General features: G+C 38.8%; 2 protein-coding genes and 1 long non-coding RNA gene across 3 annotated transcripts in view; 1 reads left to right on the forward strand and 2 right to left on the reverse strand.

Annotated features, from left to right (window-relative positions):
• Positions 1–3,253: 3,253 nt before the first annotated feature.
• Positions 3,254–6,354, reverse strand: LOC148742185 (uncharacterized). The gene is made up of 2 exons (XR_015998594.1): positions 5,819–6,354; positions 3,254–4,677 (listed from the first exon to the last, which is right to left on the reverse strand). It is a non-coding gene; the product is annotated as an uncharacterized LOC148742185 (long non-coding RNA).
• Positions 6,355–6,873: 519 nt separating this feature from the next.
• LOC111323717 (uncharacterized) lies at positions 6,874–19,207 on the forward strand. The gene is made up of 8 exons (XM_022927138.2): positions 6,874–8,797; positions 10,914–11,171; positions 11,358–11,402; positions 12,793–12,850; positions 12,952–13,014; positions 13,410–13,547; positions 15,218–15,355; positions 17,055–19,207. The coding sequence occupies exons 1-8, from the start codon at positions 6,874–6,876 to the stop codon at positions 17,608–17,610; spliced, it is 3,180 nt and encodes a 1,059-aa protein (XP_022782873.1). The 3' UTR covers positions 17,611–19,207.
• A 1,047-nt stretch (positions 19,208–20,254) lies between these two features.
• Positions 20,255–20,282, reverse strand: part of LOC111323719 (nucleolar protein 16) — a 12,975-nt gene continuing 12,947 nt past the window's right edge. The window contains exon 5 of the mRNA XM_022927140.2: positions 20,255–20,282. This exon is cut by the window's right edge and continues 838 nt beyond it. The gene's annotated coding sequence lies outside the window, so the exon portion shown is untranslated.

Raw genomic sequence — 20,282 nt, forward strand, 5'->3', positions numbered from 1 at the left:
CACCTTCCAATTAGTGCTGCTTTCCTTTCTTTCCGTTTATTGCGTGCACTTTTTGTTTTCCTTGCTGCCCGATTGTTATGTTGATATCTCCTGCACTTTCAGTTTTCCTCAGTGTCCGATCGTTACGTTAACATCTCGCACACCTTTAAGATTTCCTTTTAATATGCTGAGCATTTTTGGTTTTCCTTTTGATCCGACTGCTACGTTATTAGCTCGTGAATATTTTAGTTTTCTCTGGCGTCCAATTGTAACGTTAGTATCTTGCACACTTTTTAGTTTTCCTTGTTGCCGAATTGTTACGTTATTACTTTTTTTAAAGCCGTTGTTGCCCGATTGTGACGTCATTGTCTCCCATCCTTTTAGTTTTCTGTTTCCCGATCGTTACGTTAGTGTGTTGTACACTTACAGTTTACGATGCGTTTTTCGCTGTTCCTATATTCCCATTTCTGATTGTCACCGGGTTCCGGTAACAGCCGGGTTGTAATATTCTTGTGTTTGTTACTTTTTCCAGCTGAAAAAAGTTCAGGCTTGTCACTTTCAACGAAAACAGGAAGGGGAAATTTGTGCCCTTCGTTTTTGTTTGTTCGATCGTTTGATCAATCTCAAAATGACGAAATCTCTTTTTCTTACCTTGAAAGAATAGCATATCCATGTGCAGTAAACAAACACGACCAAATTGCTAGTGTCAAGTAAAAGATGATAACAAATCTAAAGGATGGTTTCGATCTGCAACGAATTAAAACAGAAAGACTTAAGAGTTAAGAGGAAAAGAGTTCTCTGGGTATTATCAAATAGTCTTCGTGCCCCTCTAATTGTGTTAAGTTTTGAAATCATACCTGGACGTTACCGCAATGGGTTACTACATGTACGTTTATGTAGATATTTAAAATCCTTGAACGTTTACATTCATTAGATATAAGTGATATACTTCAATAGGTCGTAGGTTTCTTTTCTCTGGCTGATAGCGCTCAGCTCGAAACAGTTTAGTTTTGTCTTCGTCAATGAACACCAGATCGCAAGATTCAAGCCTGCCTCTACTCTTGTTTGAAAGAGAACAGATTAGAAGCTATTGCATTCTCAAATGCGTTTTTTACAAAATCGAAATAAGGGTAAGATCGCAGTATTTAAGGAAGGACATCTGTTCACCAATATCATTTCTATAACTAAACATTTAAGATCAAAACATGCTCCAAAAGGAGTGCTTATCGAGAAAGCGATTTCGCTGACCTATGGACAGACTCAGATGTCCATATAGATTCCTTAAGGCCACTAATTTGTTGACGTTTGGAAAGTCGATCTATCGATCAATCAAGACATGAACAAACTCTCTTGCAAGTGCACAAAGAAAAATATCCGTGTCCTTTCGAAAGTAGGGAAAAGTGGTAGCAAATCCAGAAGATGGCAAAGAGGGCTAAACCGCGGAAGAATATCGTTTTAAACAAGACAACTAAGAGGAGGCAATCAAATTAATTTAATACAAGACGATCTAAGATCGTAAGTCGGGCTACAGGTAGACGTGCTTTTACGAGTGTTGATCATTCACGGTGCGCAGTGGTTCTAAAAAGAAATACTAAGAGGTACCAAGGTCCTGGTTTGTGGGCATGTCGTAAATTTTTTTTCACCCCCGAGACACCAATTCTACAACATCACAGTCACATATCTTTGGCACAATACCCTAAAAGGTATCACAGAAGCTGCTGCTGTGGACCTTTCGAGGTTGAACAGCCAAAGAGGTACCAAATCCGCCTTTTTTAACCCATATAGGGTATGACGCGCACCCCCGTCCTTTTTATTTAAGGAGCACCCCTTCGTAATCGTACTGAACTGAATGCAGGGAAGTATATTTCATTGTGAAAACATTGTATACACAACGTAACTAATAAGGACCTCTGATTTTCTCTTTGAATTCTACAATGCAGACATCAAAAGTTGGGGTTGTCTCACTCTCATGCTGTTGTCTAACTTTGAACTTGCTTTTGTTTTTAGAACTTATCTGTTGCAGTCTTTTCTTTTTTGGAGCACGTTCCAAATTGTCATAATTATATTTTTGTCTGTGCTTTTGCATAATGTGTTTGATTTGATGGAGGTCCATGTTAGATGTGCAAGACAAAAATTGCATTTCCAAGTGGACAATATCTGTTTTAAGTTCCTTTGTAACAATGTTAGAAATAATTTGGATATATCAACAAAGTTGAAATGGTAAATTGGCCACCGTAACGATTACAAAAGCTGACGTTTTGAGCGTTAGCCCTTTGTCGAAGCGACGAAGGGCTAACGCTCGAAACGTCAGCTTTAGTAATCGTTACGGTGGCCAATTTACCATTTCAACTTTGTTGATATATCCCAATTTAGAGGATGGCCTCGATTTCCATCGACTAAGAACTTGAAACCTCTCACGAGCGCCAAGATCCTAGTTCAGTTAGCGATAGCAAACCTAGATCAAATCATGTTCTGCACGATTATAAATATCGTTGCCTTTAACTGTGTAAAGTTTTTTTTTTATTGATGTATCAACTCGTGAATAAAAATCGCTCGTGCATTCTTTCCAGGGAATAATCTCTATATTTCATCTCCACTACGCAGTGCATAACGTAAACAGAAAACCAGTGGGTTTATTTTGGCAGTTTTGGCCGAGCGACGTATGATCAGAAGTGATTACACTATGATACCTAAAAATTACAGAGCTAAGTGGCAGTTTACAGAAAAAAACTACACTACTGCCAGAAAGGAGGTCAGAAAAAACCTGCCGGGAAAAAAGTCCGATGAGGAAAAATTAGGCAGGAAATCCGGGTAGGAAACATGGCTTAGGCTCTGAATGCCCATCCTACGAGGGCCACGCTGCTAACGCAGAAACAGAATCGAAACGAAAGATTGAACTACTACTTGAACTATAGTAGAAAAAACTTGCTTAGTTTTTTAGGAGAAGGTTTAAGATTCTCTCCCACGTGAAAAACCTCTCTAATAGAGCTGTCATCATGTCCTATGATGCACTGAACAGGCCTAGTCCCTTACTTCTCTCCTGTCGCAGAAATATTTCGAAGACCAAGGGCACAGTTTTTACCCCATACAAACCGACCTAGACCAGTGTGTAAATCATTTCTTTTTTGCGCTGGTCTGCTTTTTTTTCCGCTGTGCAAATGGTGCGAAAATAATTTTCAGACCTTGGTCTATTTAAGCTGAACCGGTTAAGAGCCCGTCGCACTTAGCCAATATTCGAGGAAACTTTATCGTTCTGACGACAAATATGTGTTCCTTCGTCATTTCATCATTTATTTATTCGCAATATTTATTTTATCTTGCGTACAAAGTTGCTCAAATAGTTCTTCCATACTATAACCATATATTTATACTTTTAGAACTGAAAATTGAAATCTTCGACACTTTCACTAACATTAAAACTCACTGGCGTAAAAGTGAAAATGAGTAATTGAATAGCATAAGAAAATGCAAATTAGTGATTACTTGCAACTCATTAATTCTTAATGAGTTAAGTCTCGTTTGGAAACACAAAACACAAAAATCACCAAAATGACTTGGAAATTAAAAAAAATCCCTTATCAAACTAATTACTTAGCTAAATATAGCACAAACAATTATAAAAATTCTCAATATAACTCATGTAGGGTTACGTATTCGTGTGAATTGAATTCTTTACATACATCAATTTTGTGATACAAGATTAGAAATTCTTAATGATCTTGCTTCCACGCTCTATTTAGATCTTGAATTAGTAGCTGTCTTGGTGACATTCGGGTGAATAGAGTTCCAAAAATGTATCACTTTATGATACAATATTCGAAATTCTTGAGCCCATCCTTTCAAAAATATAAATATATGCTCTTCCGAGAAACAATTTAGTTAAAAGTATCCATCTCTTTATAGTTACGGCCACTACCGCAAAAATTTATTCTACGATAGACTTCTAATTTTTGTCAATGTCAAAAACCTTTGACAAATAATTACTATATCAAATAGAGCCAAACACAAAAAAAAATGACTTCTAGTAAGCATTTTGAAATTTTTCTTTTCATCTTTAGGGGTACATATAGTATTTTTAAGGCTCATTTTTTATGGCTTACTAGTGACCCGTTCATCCACTCAACCATCACCACTAATTATGTTGCTTTCACTCTCACTTTCAAAATTAGCAAATGATTCCTGTCACTTAAACTGTCCACTAAACCTAATGGTGACATCCACCTTCTTTGTCAAGGAGGAAAGAAGGCCAGCCCTTTTACTTCTGAAAAAACCCTTAACTCTACTCGTTGCTCCCAGCTCCTCCCTTAACGTAGACAACGAATGGTTCCGAAACTTTTTGTTGATAAACCCTTAAAAGCCTGTGAGGAGTTTTTATAAAGTGAAGGGCACTAAAAATTAACTGACTGGAACGCCGCTTTTAACCAGTATGTCAAGAAAAACCTGTTATGCGGTCAACCCGCACCTTCGCGTTCGTCATACTTGAAATTTTATCATGTTACCTTCCAAGTTTGGGTCTTCTCTGTGTACATCTGCCAAATCTCTACTATGACCAATCAGTTTAACAGGTGCGTCTATCAAATGGTGTGATATTTGCATATCTGCCTACTTCATAGCACTAATGAATCAATTGTCAAAGCAACTATCATAGTTTAACTTGCACCATGGTTACCAGCCTGATTGGGATGATATTGTAGCGACCTGCAAAGAGTCAACCGTTTGATATTCAAAGTTAAGCAAGCTGAACATTTCTGCGATGAAGTGCACCAAAGGGTAAGGGTCTTATTTGGTTTGTTTTCGCTTGTAAATGTATTTGGAGCGAGTGACAGATGCCCCCTAAAGAATTTGCGCGTCTATTTAATCCGAGGCAAAACACACACTGGTGACACCGTGCCAATTCAATCTTTCCTTTGTTTTAGAACTTGACTAGGTAGCGACGAGGTTTACGTGGCTAGTTTCTTAGATTTGTAAACTTGAGGGAAAAAACTTTTGAATGGAATATTATACAGTTTACATATACTACTCGCCAGCTTGCCCTCGGCTGTTTTCGTACGTTCAATTTATGGCATAAAACAAAATACAATTTTCGAGATTTCCAGTAGTCTCTGATCTATTCATGGGCATGGTCAGTCTCAGTAACTTATAGATTTCTAAAACATTTAACCAGGTCAAGGATAGCTTCAAGAAACAAAACATGGATTCACATGATTTTTCTGCTGGAATTCTCACAAAATAGAAAAGTAGGCAGATTGACTGGTAAAGAAACAGCTAGACTCATGCTTCAGAGTTTTGTTTATGGGTAACTGTTGTAGTACGACTACGACACCAAAAAACGACAAACTTCTTTTGCACACCAATAAGCATTATCAATTAACATGCAAGTGAAGATCTGTATTTTATGATTAATTAAGAGAATTTTTTTAAATAATAAATTCTCTGTGCCCCCATGAGAAAAAAATTGAATAGGGCCAAATGAAGGAAGGTATACTAATCCTAATGCTAAGACTAACCAGAATCAGTTCGTAGAAGCAAATTTACACGCACAAAAATTTCCAAAACCTTATTAGAAATGTAAAAAGGTTTCCGAATGGTCAGTTGATGTTGAGGCGGGTTTGAACTGGTAATAATACTTGATAGCAAGTAGATAGGGGAAATCAACGTTCAAAACATGTTGAGTTGGATGTGGCGTAAAGCTCTGATATGATTTTACACTTTCAGAACGTCTCTGTTGGCGCGCAGAGATCGCAAATTTGTTGCGTTGTTTGCGTGTGACTTTTAATAACCAGAGTATGTGGGCTTGGATCTTTAATATCGTACTTTGAATAATCAGTGTTAATCTTACCGACGGAAGGCCATGGCTTTCTCTCAGCTTTCACAAATGTGACTGCATCATTTAAATCAAATACCAACCTCTGTAAGTGATGTTAAAGAAAGAAAAGGTTATTAAAAGAACGAAGAAAGAAAAAAAAGAAAAACGAGATGAATTACTGTCTTTTTGAATTGCAAGTGCTTGTGATCTTAATAGGGGACTGAAACTAAGTTTCTTCAGTGTTGCTGAAGACCTTATTTCATACTCTTTGACACTCAATTCGTGACTTCCCCTAGATTACTCAGCAAGTATGGTACTTCCATATGCATCCCTAACGACAATTTCAATTCTTATTATTTGTTGTATTATTCTGATTGAAATAATTACTTATACTAATAGCAACTGAACTTTTTCACTAAGTGGCATTTCCCAAAACATGTCACTTTCTTGTACTTTGGACAATGTAAACAGTCTAATAAACACAGCGTGGCTTTCAATTTGCATAAGTCATTTCAACCGCTTCCACTTAGAAAAGAATATCAACGAAGCAGATGTCTATCAGCGCAAACACAGGTTCAAACTTTCAAAAAATGCTATCCACATAAGATAATTTAGTTTCCATATTCCTCATTTCAAACTTTGGCTGTTTAGCTCATTATTTAAGAAATTATTCCCTGACGAATTGGTTGGCACTTTTCTCCATGTCAAACTTCGACAAGCAAGCAAAGGCAGCAGAATGTCGACGTTGCAACAACAAAACTTTAACATTTACGAACATTACTCGGGGCCGCTATAGTCACATTCTACACAATGCGACTAGAATGACTGCGATGGATTTCTGATGTAAGCTTTGATTATTATAGGCGAACTCGTTTTTACATATTCGAAACAGTGTCCGCTCTTTGGGAAAGTCTGGTAAATGAAACTTTGATCTTGAACAAATTATTTTTTCCGATTCATTTTACCCTTGAATTGATCTTCTACTTTACGTTTTAAATCGACAGGTGATCTCAAATGGTAAAAGTCAGTGCTCAAGAAGATTGTACCATAGTAGATCACGAAGCCACACGGGAAGAAAACCCTTCGAAATGACGACGGTGAATACTTTCTCGCTTACGAGTCAAAACTTGCGAAAGTTTGAAAGGGAGCTCCAAAATGAAAAGAGGAAAAGGAAGTCCTTACAGAGAAACATAAATCCAGAGAGAACTGAGGGGGATGGAAGAAGCTCTGGAGTTCAGTCGTGCGGCTCACAATCGAGTGCCTTTAAAGAAAGTCTCAGTGACCACTTCAAGGACGTGGATACCAAAAAAGTAACAGCACCTAGAAATAATAATTCTTACTCCTTAGATCGCCCAGAGAGAGAGGCGTTCCGAAGAAATCCTGAAGGGCAGAGTCGAAACGAGAGCTCTGCCGCTACACCACATGTTTCGAAAATTGATTACGAGGAAGGAAATGTACTTATCAACTACAGCAGTGACAGCGAAAAAGATAAAAAAGAACTGAACTCTGCTGATGAGCAGGAGGAGGAAGAAGATGAAGACAGCGATGAGGATGACGATGACGACGAAACTGAAGAAGAAAGTGATGAAAGCGATGATAGCGATGATGAGAGCGATGAAAGTGATGAAGAAAGTAGCGAGGACGAAGACGAAGACACAGAAACTCCAACACGAGGAGTTGGAACTCCCACAACTGTCCAAACACACTATACGAGTAGTTTAAATGCGAGCATCAGCAGCATTCGTACTATTGCTTCAGCAAAAAGCACTCCTGAGTCCATAATAACGATTAAAACAACGAAAACGGTAAGAAAAGGAAGTGCACACTCAAATGTAAGTTTGGCGCCATCATACGTTTTGAACAGCAATCAATATCGCATGAAGAAAATGGCAGCAAAGAAAGAGAAAGATCGTGGCCAAAATCATCAGGATTATGAAAATGAGTCAGAGTTATCTTTCGGGCCCGAACAGCGGTCACCCTCGGCTGCGACAGGAATGCGTGATAAAGGTACGACAAGCGTGCACAGCGACGGTACTTACGTGACTACAAGAAACTGGTCACGATGGAGTCATTTTAGTGCAGCAGGGTACAGCATAAGTGAAGGACCTGAAGTCGTTCGTGGGCATAACAAACATTCGACAGTAAATACCACAACCACAGGAAGGCGAGCAAAGACCTTTAGACAAGAAACCTACTTCCGCTCTAAAACGCCTCATTTACCTCTTATCGGTAGAAACATTTCAAGTAATTCTGTTCCCGATATGCGCAGATATGGTAAGCGTCATGTGACGCTCACACTGGATCCTGATCTTTCAAGAGCGCGATCTGTAAGTCGCAGCCAGATGGTGTCTCAAATGAGCACCCGATCAATTATGAAAAATCCAAAAGCGGCCCGCGTAAAATCTGTCCCAGACCTCAACAAGGAAGCTATCATGTCCCTTTTTGACATGGAAAGAGGAAAAAATAGATCAGCTGCCCGCCCCTTGTACAACAAAAAAGAAACTGTTAAAAAGTTGAGAAGAAATATTAATGATGAAATCGATTTTACAAATCGGAAAAAGCGACGTCGGAAACGGAAGGAATTCCCCAAAAAACCGAGGATAAAAAGCTCTCTTAGTTCGGCTTCAAGTGACTTTTGGAATGCACGGAAACGAAAAAAGTCTGCAACGAACAGAGGGTCTTCTTTGTCGAGTGCATTGTCCATGTCATCCATGAAATCAAGCAGAGCAGGGCAGAGCAGTAGATCTTCCACTGGTACAATCAGTAAGGCGAGCTCTACCGTAAAACAAAATAGGCTTCAGCCACTCAGGACATACGTCAGTTATCAGAGTGGTAGCGATCAAATGTCAACACGAGCGTCCCTACCAACGTGTGAGACACCTATCAGCTTAATCCTTAAGCGAACTCCGAGTTTGCGGTCTGTCATAACAGAGTACAGTAGTTATCTAAGCTTAGCAGCCTCGAGCATTAAGTCCGTGCGCGCCAGCTCCAGATCAAGTCTCTCAAGCACCGGTAGGTATGACTTACTTTTTCGATAATGACGGCTAATTCACATATCTTAAGTCTGAATTCTCCAACTTTACTTTTAAGTACTCTTCGCAGAATGGACAAGCGGTGTTCAAGATGTGGTGTTCAAAAAATCTTTATCAAAAAAACTGCGACGAAAGCTAAAATGCGTTAGTAAACTGAGCTGGGAACTGTATGACAGACGTAACATTTTAACACGAAGCCTTCCTTAAAGATATCTTTATTAAAGTGACTCTGGCGCTGAATTTTTCTACTAGGCAATTTGAAGAATGATTAGTTTCTGATCAAATGTGAGATTCATTGCAACGCGGGAATGAAAATGAGATTCAATTCGGCAAATTGAAATGTTTTTGTCTTTTAAAGACTTAATTCAGGTGGAAGAACAAAACCAACCATTAAAACGTTTAAATACTGATGTGAAATTTTTACTTATGTGGCAACTTTAAATCTCGACTTTCTTCTAATCTAGAGGATTACGTTAAAAACCCTTGTTACCTTCAACCAAAAGATACAGGCGAAGTAAGCGTTTTCAATTGAAGCTAATTTTAAAAAAAGTAAATCGAAGGCAAAGACATCTGTTACAGTGCTTTAAAGTGCTTCTAATGTTCAGCACTGAATTTACCAATAGGCGAGCAATAAGCAACTATAGCTCATAAAATATTTACTGCTTAGTTGAGTCAATCGCGCATATAATGGTCTCTAGGTACCCAACAATTCAAAGAGTCTCCGTTTGTGTAAGTGTTAAGCTTACAATTCTTGAAACATTTTTATGAGGGGAAAATTATTTTGCTATGGATCTACAAGAGAACGATTCGAAACACCAGATTAAAGTCGAGGATGTCGAAAATGGTAGGTTAACGTTCGATTATTTTTGATGTCGTTTAACGAAGCAATCTCAAATGAAATAAATAATCAAGTACAGAATCAAGTTACGACTTTTAGTTACATATGGAGGTAAGTTGATATAAAGCACTTTCGAGATTTGCCAGCGCTGAATTTGGAAATAGGGCAAATGCTCACAGGCTTAGTAACTATATAACAAATTTGCTATATTTCTATCCTTTGACAAGACGGAAACAAACTTGCTTTATGACTCTGCCCGCTCAAAAGAGACAAAACGAAACAAAACAAAAAAAGGAGACCTTTCCAGAATGCGCGCTTTCCAAAAATGTTACAACGTACGTCGGAAAGCAGGAAGGTAAGCATGTGCAGCATAGTTTTTCGTCTGTCAAATTTTTGTCGCTCATTATTCGGCAAATGTTAAAAAGCTAGGATGTATACATATCGCTGAGTTGATCAAATGCAGGATACACTCGGTCAACAACATGATACTCAGTAACACTTCACTGTGGAGGGCTTAGTGCACGTAACTTTTATCATTTATATGCAACTGTGGGTTGATCCCTTCCCATCTACCGTATAAACATTTTGCCTAAGTTTCAACTAAAACCTCAAGATCTGGTTGCTAAGGTGACGAGGAAGGCATATTCAGCGGTGTGGGGTTGAATGAAAAGCTTAAGCAGATGTCAAGCCACCCGCAGGTTTACTCCAAAAGGAGGTGCTAAGTATAAAGACTTAGTAACAACCCTGTTGAAAGTTCACGAGAGTAAATTCGGTCTTCACACCAAATGCGGCTAAATCGAAGAACGTCTTTTTGTCATGCAAAATAGAACACTTTCGGCTTATCGTGAAAAGTAAGTAATAAATCATGTCCAGACATCACTTTACTGTAGACAGTTCCTATACACGTCAGACGAATGTGGGGAATAGTTTGGGGTTTCATGGAGTGCCGGCAAGGTGATACAAGATGGTCGAACAGATAAATACGGTCGAGTTCCTGTTCAATATGTTACTTTTATGATAGCCTTGACAAAGAAATTTCAAGTTAAGAAACTTTGTTAACCTTTGTATGCAGTTATAGCCAAATGTACTGACCAAAATAAAAAATTGCACTGAACAAGACGTTAACGACTCCAAGTTACCACGCTACGAACTCGTGAACAATATAACTTTAAAGTGATGTGACCTTTAAATCAAAAGTTAGCACATCCGAAATCAAAACTCTCACAATAAGCAATTACTACGTTGATTCATAATTCAGATGGAGAGAGCACAGCTATAGGCCCAGAAGCCACAAGCCCTGAAAAGGAAGAAAAAGACGATTTGAACTGTAAAAAACAAAGACAAGTAGAGCCTGAGAGGAAACCTTCATCCAAAGCCAGTGATCAACAATCTAAACGAAGCTCGCCTGTAAAGGAAGAAGTGCTAACTTCTTCCAACTCTGAAAGGCTTTATTTACCAGCGTTTCGAACTCAGTCGGTTTCATCTGAAAGAACTGTTAGCGCTAAACCAGTAAAAGGTATGTCAAATGTTCGCGCGGGCGGTTATAAATTCATTCATTTTACATGCCCTGTTTGAATACATCTCAAAGTCTCTATTTTATTCAATTCTGATTTTCCTTGTGTTATTCTAACACCAGTGGCGTTATTAACAAAACGATTCTACTGTTAACTAGTTATCTAATTTTGTTTAATTTTCTCTTCAGAACGCGAAAAAGTAAAGAAAAAGGAACCCGTTAAATTGCCCCGAAGTAAGTATTTTTTCTTTGTTTATACTTACTTTTAAGAGAGACCAGACAACAGTTACTCCCTTTAGAGAAATTCTTTACATCGAACTAGTTCAGTCTTAGACAAATAAACCCCCACAAGTCGATACAAAGAACGGTGAGGAAGGCATGTAATACTGGCATGTAATTTTTATGTCTACTAACTATGATCTACTGAGGTAGATTCAGTTGTCACTTGCGATCAAAATAACAGTAAGGAAATCTGCATGCTTCTGACGAAAACCTGCGCTCATGACGCCAGTCAGTTCGCCAAATATATTAAGTCGAGACTTGTACCAACCCTATGCAATCTTATCAACGTCAGAGAAGTGGCCGTCCGTCGAAAAGATATGACATCAGTCATTTTCATTTCAGTGCAAATATGATTTGTCCTACATTCTCGTGATTATGAATACTATCGATTAGCATTCCAGTATAACTAAGTTAATATGGTGAACGATCCTCGCAGTAGATAGCGCTATTTAAGCAATAGCGAAAATCAGACCTGAAAAAAATCAGGCCTGTACGGGATTCCAACCACTGACTGGGATAATTCGTAATAAACCCGTAATAAATCACGGGTTTATTACGAATCAACTTAACGGCCTGCTCCCAGTTGGCTTGTTAGCTCAATTGGTAGAGCGCTGCACTAGTATCGCAGAGGTCAGTGGCTGGAATCCCGTACAGGCCTGATTTTTTTCAGGTCTGATTTTCGCTATTGCTTAAATAGCGCTATCTACTGCGAGGATCGTTCACCATATGTATCTAATACCGCAGTTCAAAATATATGAACTTCATATAATTATTTCATTTTATCTAACTAGGTTAAGTTAGCATGTAGAAGATTTCTTTAGTTTCCAAACAAAGGGATGTTTGCAGAAATGTTTAAATAGCAATGCCCGGGATCAAACTGTAAGACTGCCCTTTGTTTGTTTGTTTGGGTTTTGGAAAACACAAAGAAAAACTTCTTTTGATACGGAAACCTCACTGGACTCGTAGTTGTCCAATCATAGTCCAGAAAGCGCTGTACCAGAGGATAGCGTTAATTATCACCAACTTGCGGTATTGTTTCCATAGGAACATAACCAGACGCTTTGTTGAATGTAATCATTAAAACTTTGAACACCACACCGAAGAGGTACAGTAACTGCATCGAATTCCCACGAGAAGCGCGAGTATTTGAACCTCAGCCACACTTACTTTTCCAGCTTTTATAGAGGGACGAATTTGTTGTAATTGTAATTACTTTGGAAAGTTTGAAGTAATCGCCCGGTTTCAATATGACAGAAGTGGCTTGTGAGTGCGAATGTTTGTCTTGTGCAGACACGACAAACATTGAATCGAAATAATTATAACATGTTTTCTTTTCACTTAGTTGTTCGAGTGAATCATCCACTTCCAAGTTTTACAGAAGCCACACGGGATACTGGCATGTAAGTTGTTTTTAGCTCGATGGAAGTTTGATACATTGCTTACTTTAGGTCCTCCTAAAGTTTGTCGTCGTCTGATTATTGGTTATGTTCATTTCAACTAGTACCCGCTTGGTGAAACTTGCCAAGCCGAAGGAATCTAAAGCGGTATGGATGACAAGTTTCTGGTAGGTAATACCAAACCACTGTACGTGATGTGTTTAGAGAAGATCGTTGTTATCCAACACAACATAAAACTACCCCGTAGAAAATTAACTGGCGAGTTACAAATTTCCTGGTCAGCAGACTAGATTCCACCTATACTTAAGTTTTACTTGATGTGATTACAGTAAAAAGACCAGTGACATGTCTCTCGCATTTTGAATTTGGCCAAAGCCCTAGCTTATTAACCCCGGGAAGCCTTACTTGCCTCATTTACTTCTAATTTGAAAGACTTATCTAAATATTATTAATGAATTTCTTAGCCGCTCGGTTTTTAGCAAACTTTTCATCGATAGGGCAGTTCGTTCTTGACAACGAAGCCAAATGGGTGAGAATTCTATAGGTATCATTTTTGTTTCAGGCCAATCGTATGGGGAAATCAAGATATGATGTGGCCCATTTCCAGGGGAGCAATCACAGCAAATGCATCAGAGAGATTAATGGCCTTAGCCACGCCGAAAAAAGATTTCCAAATCGACCATCCATCCAAGTGTAGCAGGTACAAAAGCACGATTTTGTAAATAGAGCGAAGGGCCATAGAGCTTTTCAAATTACGGAAGTGAACCGTGACATTCATACCCGCTAGAAATTCTGCACGCAATGCCAAAGTAAAAAATTGGAAAAGTACATTAGGATATAAGCGACTTAGCCATCTTTAGGGTGTGTCCGATTATATCTTTACAAAGCCTTTTCGCTAATAATCATCTCGCGATAACTTCTCTTGCCCCAGAACTAGATTTGTAAACGATTGCTATCCTCATAAACGTATGCAACTACTCCTCGCGCTTCTTTTTGAAAGAAAAGCGATCTTCGCACTGAAAAGAAACTCCTCAAGTAATTTTTCGTTTCGATTAGCGAAAACTGTTCCGTGGAAAATTGTTGACAAGGTTTTCTTTGTCTTTGGTGTCATACGAATCTCTCTGAGTCTTTCTGAGATTCGATGTGGCAGGATTGTAAGTTGTTAATACTGATCACTCGATCATTGAATTCATTATATCGCTTTTTTGAAACTGAACACGCCCCGTCTGAACTTCTTGTAGCACAACTTATACTGGCCTTGAAATTGTAATAACAAATCGGTAAAACCATGAGAAAAATGAAAATCAGGTAGTAGCCAATGTTTACTGAAAACCGAATAATTTCTAAACTTTATGAACTTGGAACTTGGAACTTGGAACTTGGAACTTGGAACTTGGAACTTGGAACTTGGAACTTGTACTCCCAAATAGCTAGGCTAACGCTGGGAGAAGAAAAAGCCCTTCTGTTCTTTCTTTATTACTATTGAAATTTCAAGCTGGCGTCACCGTTGAGGGTGTTGTTGGAAACGATCTCTAAGTGAGCAGATGAACCTATGGCCGGATAAACTCATTCATTCTTGAATACTGAAATAAACTCAATGACCATTCTCTACCATATGTTTATGGTTAGGTACTAAATTAAGTAGATTCTAAACAAAGTTTAATGTGAAAACATAAACAATCCTTTGGAAGCACTTTCACTGTCGTAGAAGGTACCAAAATGAATACAAAGAGGAAAATTAACTCTCATTATTCAGTAAAAGATCAAAGTTGATGGTGAAATAGCCGCGTCTTTGGTGTCTGAAGTCGAGAAGTAGTTTTATGTTAATGACATGCGCCCCTAAGAGCGTAAAATTGGAAACATTTAATTAAGTTTCGCATATTACTTGCAGCTCTCGGAGTCTTTCTGTTAAATACACGTCTCCTCTGCCTATGACAATTATAACTATGTCCATGACGAACTAATAAATTCTTCTATAGTTATTTGCTGCTATATTTCATTACTTCTTTTTCCTTAGCAAAAGTATATTCTAAACGCATATTCTAAATGTATATTCTAAATGCGAATGCGATTGTTTCTCAAGGGAATCTACAAACGCAAAGCCCAAAAAAATCAATTCAATACGAAGATTCATTGGCCCTTTTGGGTCAGTATCATTTTAGCCGGTAACTTCATAACTTATAAACGAATTTGAAAACTTTCACTTTACTACGTCTACGCCTCTGCTTGGAGTTGTATGTTTATTGTTGTGGTTTAAACCATTTGAAGTGATGCTAACATCTTCATTAGTTTTGTTAGTTACCAGATAGTGTATGTGAGTTTACATAATGTCAACTTTAGTCCCTCACTTCCTTTTGCTTGAAATTCTAGGGGACAATACATATATAGCTGTGGCCGTAATTCTGTCATTTGGGATGTGCAACCTTCCGCTTTAAAAGCAAATATTTCCACAAGGGTCAGTCAGCTGGCAGAACCGAAGAAATTACCACCTCAACAAGAAGAACAAAGGTACTGTGGGAACACGTTCTGCAATCGGGCAAACTTGCCCTAAACTTGTGACATATTTTGCTCAACATTTTTTTTCAGGTCACGATTTTTTTTATTTTCTCTTGTTATCAAATTTGATTAGTAGTAAACTGATTTGCCCAGATTTGTCCGACTTAAGTTCTGCAGTTGAGGAACATGTTTGGAATTCAGCGAGTTGTTAAGGTCGGGACGAACTCAACAACGTAAATGTACTTCTTTGGTTGGCTTCAAAGCAGCAAGAACTCGTTAAGCCATCTTAAATGAGGTGATAATTACATGACTACTCAAATATCCTTAGAGGAGCCCGCACAAATTTCTAATGCAACAAGCTCGTGAAGACTAGGAAATTCACTCTAAAATTCTAAGCCTCAGTGCAGGTTGCCTCAAGCGCAGTATCTTGTTTGTCAACAATTAAAGAAGAAATTTGCACATCGCTTTTGCTTCGAGTTTGAAAGTTTGTTTAATCATTTGCATCGTGACTAGTTATTCAAAATTCACTGATTGTCAAGTTGCTAGGCAGTGCATAGCGTGGTTGCTTGGGCCCGACTCACGGTTGATAGACTAGACTGCACTCGCCAGCTTTACCTCTACCAACGAAAAAAGCAGCAACAAGGTTTAGAGGAATATTTTCTGAATGATTTCAAACTATCTTTGAAGGTAAAGGTCTTTGCTTAGCAATAGTCTAAACGCACGAATGCTTTTAGCAAATTCAAAAGCCCGCAAACTCTAGGTTTATTCTTACTGTAGGCATGCGATTCAATAATGTTCATGGCGAAGCTTTTCAAGTAGGATAGTGAAATATTTCAGCTGTTGCTTAGGCATTAAGATCTCCCTTTCTTTTTGCCATGTCAGGTGTAAGCCATAACTCAATTAGGAGCAAGTTAGTTAGAGAATCGATACGGCTCTATTTAGAGGAGAGCTCACAGACTTAACCCGACAGACCAACAATCTTGAATACTTCAAGAAAAAGGTTTCGTTATCAGCATTCTTGACCAAGGATAGTTTCTCCAAAAACCAATCAAACTGAGCTAGTATGAGAAAATTCGCCAAACACAGATCAATGCAGAAAATTAAGTTTACCGCTGTACACCACGAGCTACGAACATATTATGGACTGCGAAGTAATGAAACAAGCGATTTGATTGCTGGAAAACTGATATCACCTCAGGTAGTGGATCAGTTTATTACATCGATAGCCGAGACACATTATTGAGAAAACAACTTTGGAAAGAGAAATGTTCTAGCACCAACTATGGGAATATGGGAATCGATCTTTCATTGTGTATTTGGGACACTAAACAATAGTTTGTGAATTAAAACTATTCCATCGGCTCAAGTGTCACTAATTTTGGCAGTCACCAGGTCACGATAAAAATGAATGGAACTTTTCGAAGTAATAAGTTCCTCTCTAGATCTCCTTTCTCTGCCAAAGGTACTTCCATGTGTTATTCACAGTTTACTATGTAATAAGATCGTTTTGGCCACGCGCTGAATGGATACACTGTCAGCCGGCAAAAATAGTCAAACAGAGTTTGCAAGGCCCTCAGGCCGCTTTTCTGAAACGTAAAAACGTAGAGAAGTGCTTCATTTGTATTTTGATGTTTTGACGTTCCAACTATTACACATTTGAGTGGCAGAATACCTCCATGCCCGACTTTAAAGTGGCCCTTCTTCCTTCTAGGGAGGCATACATCTTCAGTTGCGGTAGAAGTTCACCAATTTGGCAAGTAAGCCAGGCAGCGAAGACGGCAGGAGAACGGGAACTTTCACTGAGACTAGCACATTCCAAGAGATGCCATCCTGACTACCGGCCAGGAAGGGAAATACCCTGGAGTGTAAGTGAACCAGCAAAACGAGCCGTGACTTCCGCTCGAACCGAACAACTAGCGCGTCCTAAAACGCGCCAAGACAGGCTCATAAGGGAGCCAACATGGCGCGTATCCTCAGCCAGCATGCGCACTGTAGCCTCAGCCCGTGTTCAGGAGCTTTCCAAGGCCAAGCAAACGGTTGAGGGATATTTGCCATGTAGAGAGACTGAATGGCATATTACTAGAAACACTCTCAGGGCAATAGCCTCTGATAGGATCCAAAATTTGTCCAAGCCAATTATACGGGAGACAATGGATCACCTTCAGTTTAACCCAGATGCATTCACCGTTAGTGAAACTGCGAAGAAAGCTGCCGCGTCTTCAAGGGTAGTTGAATTAGCACAACCTACCGCTCGTGGACACAAATGATTGTGCTCAACGACCCAGTAGATTGTTTAGCTTAAGAATTCGTTCAGACAGCGATTAACTTTCCATAAATTAAATAACTATGGTCGAACCAGTCATGCTTTAATGTACAACTTTTTCCAATTATTTTTATTTGTTCTTAACTGTACTAATACCCTCTACACGTGACGAATTTCAAATAGTGATAGAATAAAGGGGTGGTATTTAAACAAGGTTAACCGTTTTTGGACACGAAAGCAAAATCTAAACCATCCTCGATTTAAGCTAACGTTAATTTTTGTGCCTACTGTGTCCTTCTTCTAAAAAGGTGGTAAGAACTATGTTATGGTGTCGTGTAGGACGTGTAATGTATTGCGTAAGTCCATAACCTTTCCTCAAGTCCCCGCGGTTTCCAAAATGGCGGACTATCGTAAGCCGCACTCGTGGGATCGTATCTAGTGCCGGATTCAGACCTGGAGCTAAGGGGGGAGGGGGAGGCGCGATTTTTTTGTGTGTACACCTGCTTTTCTTCCTTCTGCATTTACTTTTTACCCCTGACCATATCTATCATCCTTGAAAAAGGGAAAGCAAGGAAAAAAAAAAAAAAAAAAGGCAAACAAAAGTTGGCGCGGCCAGCCCCAAACCTCGCAGGTATACCCATAGCGCTAGGTAAGCAGAGCGTACGATGTACCGAAGTTTCGGAATTCGAATAAATTTGATACATATGTAATACATATACTCATTCTATTGATTTCCTGCCTTGTTCTTGCCCTGTCAATTGACCATTGTACAAACTCTGCTCTAACCAAGTCCTCCTTTTGTCACAAGTTTGGCATCGACAAGAGCTGTTCGTTAACCCCTTTGCATTTTATACCACATGGCTTTTTTTAACTGCAATACTCTAAAACCATACAACAGTGGGCACATGCAGTCATAGACTGCCTTTAATTGCAAACGATGTCAAGGAGGCTTATGGTTTGCAATGGAAATTACTGCGGCCTTTACCCCACACATCCTTTTGAAAGAAATCTTGAGGTCGAGTCGTGCGTTCGACTTCGTTTACATTGCCAGCCCAAAGTTTTCACTATCTTAACTGCAAGATATTTTAGAACAAAATGATGGGAGATCGTTTTTCGTAGACTGCGTAACAAGTGGTTTTCGTCCGTCGTAAGTATTGCTCGTGAAACGCGAAATAATTCTAATTTTCTTTGTAACGGTACTCTCTTCGGTGTCCGGTCTTTTCGTCCAAGAGTCTTTCCGTCCAAAAGTATTTTCATCTAAGTCTGTACGTCTAATTGTTAAGTCTTTCCGCGAAACAAATAACTATTATATTATCATAGGCTATATAAAGAACTTATCAGTGCGAGCCGTTGCGCCTTTGGTTAACCAATCTTCGTTTACGAATTCAACGTCATGAATTTAACGATAAATACACAGAGGTTTATATAGTTAAATCGCAACTTAATGTTCTTATATTTTGTATATTCAAATAGATGTTTAACTAGATGATTATTTTAGAAACACCCTCGATAGGGATAACTTCTGGTGTCTCCCTTTCTTTCAATTATTTATTTTTGTGATTTGATTGAATAAAGTATTATTGTCATTGTCAGAGAATGAATGAAGTTGTAACGCAATATATTTTATTAAATACAGTCGACTCCCGATAACTCGAACCCTCGCTGACTCGAACCTCGCGCTAGCTTGGAACTTATACTCCCAAATAGCTGGGCTAACGCTGGGAGATATAGAATAACTAATTAATAGTGCTAATAATCTACAATAAATATATAAAGTTTAAAAGAAACAATAAATGTAAATAGTTCAAAATCTTTTCAGGTGGTTCGGGGTCTTCATGTTCTGAATGTCCCTTATGGCTAATGATTTAAAAGAAGTAATGTTCTCAACTTGGACTGTTTGAGTTGACAGTTTATTCCATACCCGAACAGTTCGTATAAATGGAGAATAACTGTGCGCCAAAACACTTGAGTGGGGCTGGAGCATGGCATGTTGGATCCTTGGTCTAGGAGCTGGTTGGATAGAAGATGGGAATTCAAGATCTATGAGAATGTTTTTGATTTTATAAAAAAAGAGTCACTTGGGCCAGCAAACGTCTGTATTCCAAGGAGCCCCCAACCAAGTTGATTTACAAGATCTTGTGAGTTTGTAGATCTCTTGTAATTATGCACGACGAAACGAGCAGCCCGTCGCTGGACTTTTTCGATAGTTTCAGTGTCCCTGTTTGTGTGTGGATTCCAGGCAGCACTTGCATGTTCTAGTAAAGGTCGAATAATTGCTTTGTAGGCTCTTTCCTTGATTTCAGGCGTACATGGTTGTAAGGTCCGTTTGACCAGCCCGAGAGCCCTATTGGCTTTGTTGGAAGTTTCATCACAGTGTTCTTTCCAATTTAGCTTGCTCGTTAATCTAACACCCAGATAATCATAGGAAGTTACATGTAACTTAACATCTAACTCGAACCAAAATCGATTTCCCATGGATTTCCGTCCTACATTCACTGTAATTTTACCCTCGGTAACTCGAACCCTCGATAACTCGAAACTCTCGGTAACTCGAACCAATTTTCGTTTCCCTTCAGGTTATTTTCTATATAATTTTACCCTCGATAACTCGAACCATGTCTGTCAATACGTGACAAGTCAAAACACTGTTGTCCAAAACCTTAAATTTATTTTGAA

The sequence above is a fragment of the Stylophora pistillata genome, chromosome 1, assembly GCF_964205215.1.
Source record: "Stylophora pistillata chromosome 1, jaStyPist1.2, whole genome shotgun sequence".
Lineage (NCBI taxonomy): Eukaryota > Metazoa > Cnidaria > Anthozoa > Scleractinia > Pocilloporidae > Stylophora > Stylophora pistillata.

What these genes read in the sequence shown, in the direction of transcription:
- LOC111323717 (XM_022927138.2), top strand. Translation starts at nt 6,874, where the DNA reads ATGACGACGGTGAATACTTTCTCGCTTACGAGTCAAAACTTGCGAAAG. An exon ending in ATCAAGTCTCTCAAGCACCG is followed by an intron (nt 8,798 to 10,913) that starts GTAGGTATGACT and finishes TTCATAATTCAG; the next exon opens with ATGGAGAGAGCACAGCTATA. An exon ending in CCTCAACAAGAAGAACAAAG is followed by an intron (nt 15,356 to 17,054) that starts GTACTGTGGGAA and finishes TCTTCCTTCTAG; the next exon opens with GGAGGCATACATCTTCAGTT.